This window comes from Sander lucioperca, chromosome 8, assembly GCF_008315115.2.
Source record: "Sander lucioperca isolate FBNREF2018 chromosome 8, SLUC_FBN_1.2, whole genome shotgun sequence".
In the NCBI taxonomy this organism is placed as follows: domain Eukaryota; kingdom Metazoa; phylum Chordata; class Actinopteri; order Perciformes; family Percidae; genus Sander; species Sander lucioperca.
The window spans coordinates 791,755-793,937 of record NC_050180.1 but is presented as its reverse complement, the minus strand read 5'-3'; the positions used below and the strand labels follow the sequence as shown (position 1 = coordinate 793,937).

Genomic DNA, 2,183 nt, shown 5'->3' with positions numbered 1-2,183 from the left:
CACTTCATACTGAGGAAAAGTGAAGACTTAATAAGGACACTCAAAATGATCCAAACATATAAATAAAAGTGAAAATTAGAATGGTGGCAAGGTTTAATTTTTGTAATATTTTGAAATCTCCCATATACATTCCATGAGGTTCATGATTGAAAAAAAAAAAAAAAAAAAAAATGTATAAGCTGTTTCCCAATTCAGGGTCTGCAGCCTTTGAAGGCTGCAACTGTAGACCGAATGGCTTATGTTAGGTTTATGTTATCCTAAGCATTGAATATTGAGTCAATAGTCATAAATGTCACTACTTGCCTTTCTCCTTGGCTCATGTTGACAAACATTAGCGGCATTTCATGAAGACAGGAAGCTCCAAACACTCCTGTAACATCAAGTTTCTTTGCTTGTTGCTGGGACCTCAGAACGTTGCCAGCCTTGAAGTTACTGCAGTCCTAAAGATTTAAGGAACTATTAGATTTATGACCAGAATAATGGTATTCTTCCAGGAGTTACATCTAACATGTCATGGACTCAGATTTTTCAGTCCTAATACAGTATTCTGCAACTGTGACTAACCTCGTTAGGCTTTGAGCTGTCAAGATGTGAAAGAAGGTATTCCTCTACATCCTTTTCATCAACAAACATGCGGGTTCCATGAAATGGCTCAACCACACTTGTCCCTGAGCTTTGCTTCCTTACAAGGCCAAAGTTGGCATCCAATGTCACTATCATATCTCCATCCGCCTGGGAAACAAAAATTTACAGTAATCCTGGTTAATCTCATACAGCCTTCATAAATGCAGGTTGCACCAGAGAACACCTGGTTGATACACTCACTAATATTATCACTATTTTATTATAATACTTATACAACAATTAACTGATTTTGCGATAAACAAGAACCATGCTGGAACTACAACCAACCTTTGGACATGCTGGGCATGTGGTCCCATCATCTAACTGTGGGCAAACATCTACCAAACTTCGTTGTCGAAAGTGGTAATGCCTAAACTGGGATATGGATTCTCCCACCAGGGCTCTGTAGAGTGCGTTAACCTACAGCATAAGCAGCAGTCAGTGAAAACCTTTACTTTTCATAGAAACCTTTTCATAAAATTACATCTCCTAAATAAAAGGCCAAGGTGATGGTGGTTTACTCAGACGTTTTTTTTATAGAAAAATATCAATAATAATTTTGCATGCAACTATATAATCCTAGACGGTTCCATAAATAATAATGATGTAGTACAATCAAAGTAGAAGGTCCAATTGTCACATCTATGTGGACTGGTCAGTCTTCCATGAAAGTAACTAAAATATTCACTTCACAGACATGACTTCTGCAAACTGACTTACCTCTGCAAGTGTAAGGTTGTTTTTCCAGCGTAGGGTGTTGCAAAAACCCTCAACAGAAACCTGACGCTCCAGTGACAGACAAACAAAAAGCTCTAGCAGAGGGATGGAAAAGGCTGTCTGGGGCTTGTCGGTTGTTGCTGGCCAGAGCCCGTACCTTAGCAGAGTGCAGGCTTCTGGTTCACACGCACACATATTGACAGTGACGGTGCAGAGCCGTCCTGCCAAATAAAAAGAGGGAAATTAAATAAAAACATAACAAAGTACTACTATAGAGACTACCATATCAGCATAGACAAAATCACTTGAGTGTGTCACCTATACCTTAATGTTTGTTATTATTGTAATAAGCAAACAGGCACAGAAAATAATTTTCAAAAATGCATCACAAATTTGATTAATTTCTTACAGGAAATCATTACTCCACATTTAATAGGATTGGATTCCTCAACCTTAAAATTAAATACATTACATACACATTTTTTCAATATAAAATGACAAACCTGTGCTGACAATGAGCTTCATGTCCTTCATGTACACAGCATGGGTGCTATGGCCTTCAGGTAAGTATAGGAATAACCCCAGGGAAGATGGCTCATAGTAGGCCTTCTGTAAGAAAGATTGATAGCTCTAACAAAGTTTTTAAAACAACAGACTGAAGACACAAATAATTGATACAACATAGTGCTAAAATATTACCGTAACAAGATTGTAATGAATCTATTTAAAATGACTTTGAGTTAGCTATGTCTGTATGTATGACTGCATGCTATTATTCTTACATTCCACTTATCAGGTAGGTGCAGTGGATTTCTGTGAGTCCTCTTCAAACAAGCCTCACA

At 37.6% G+C, this 2,183-nt stretch overlaps 1 protein-coding gene across 1 annotated transcript; it reads right to left on the bottom strand.

Annotated features, from left to right (window-relative positions):
- Window positions 1-257: 257 nt before the first annotated feature.
- Window positions 258-1,950, bottom strand: LOC118495569. Its single transcript, XM_036004113.1, has 5 exons — window positions 1,845-1,950; window positions 1,345-1,562; window positions 913-1,044; window positions 565-732; window positions 258-440 (listed from the first exon to the last, which is right to left on the bottom strand). The coding sequence occupies exons 1-5, from the start codon at window positions 1,873-1,875 to the stop codon at window positions 258-260; spliced, it is 732 nt and encodes a 243-aa protein (XP_035860006.1). The 5' UTR covers window positions 1,876-1,950.
- Between the last annotated feature and the right edge of the window lie 233 nt (window positions 1,951-2,183).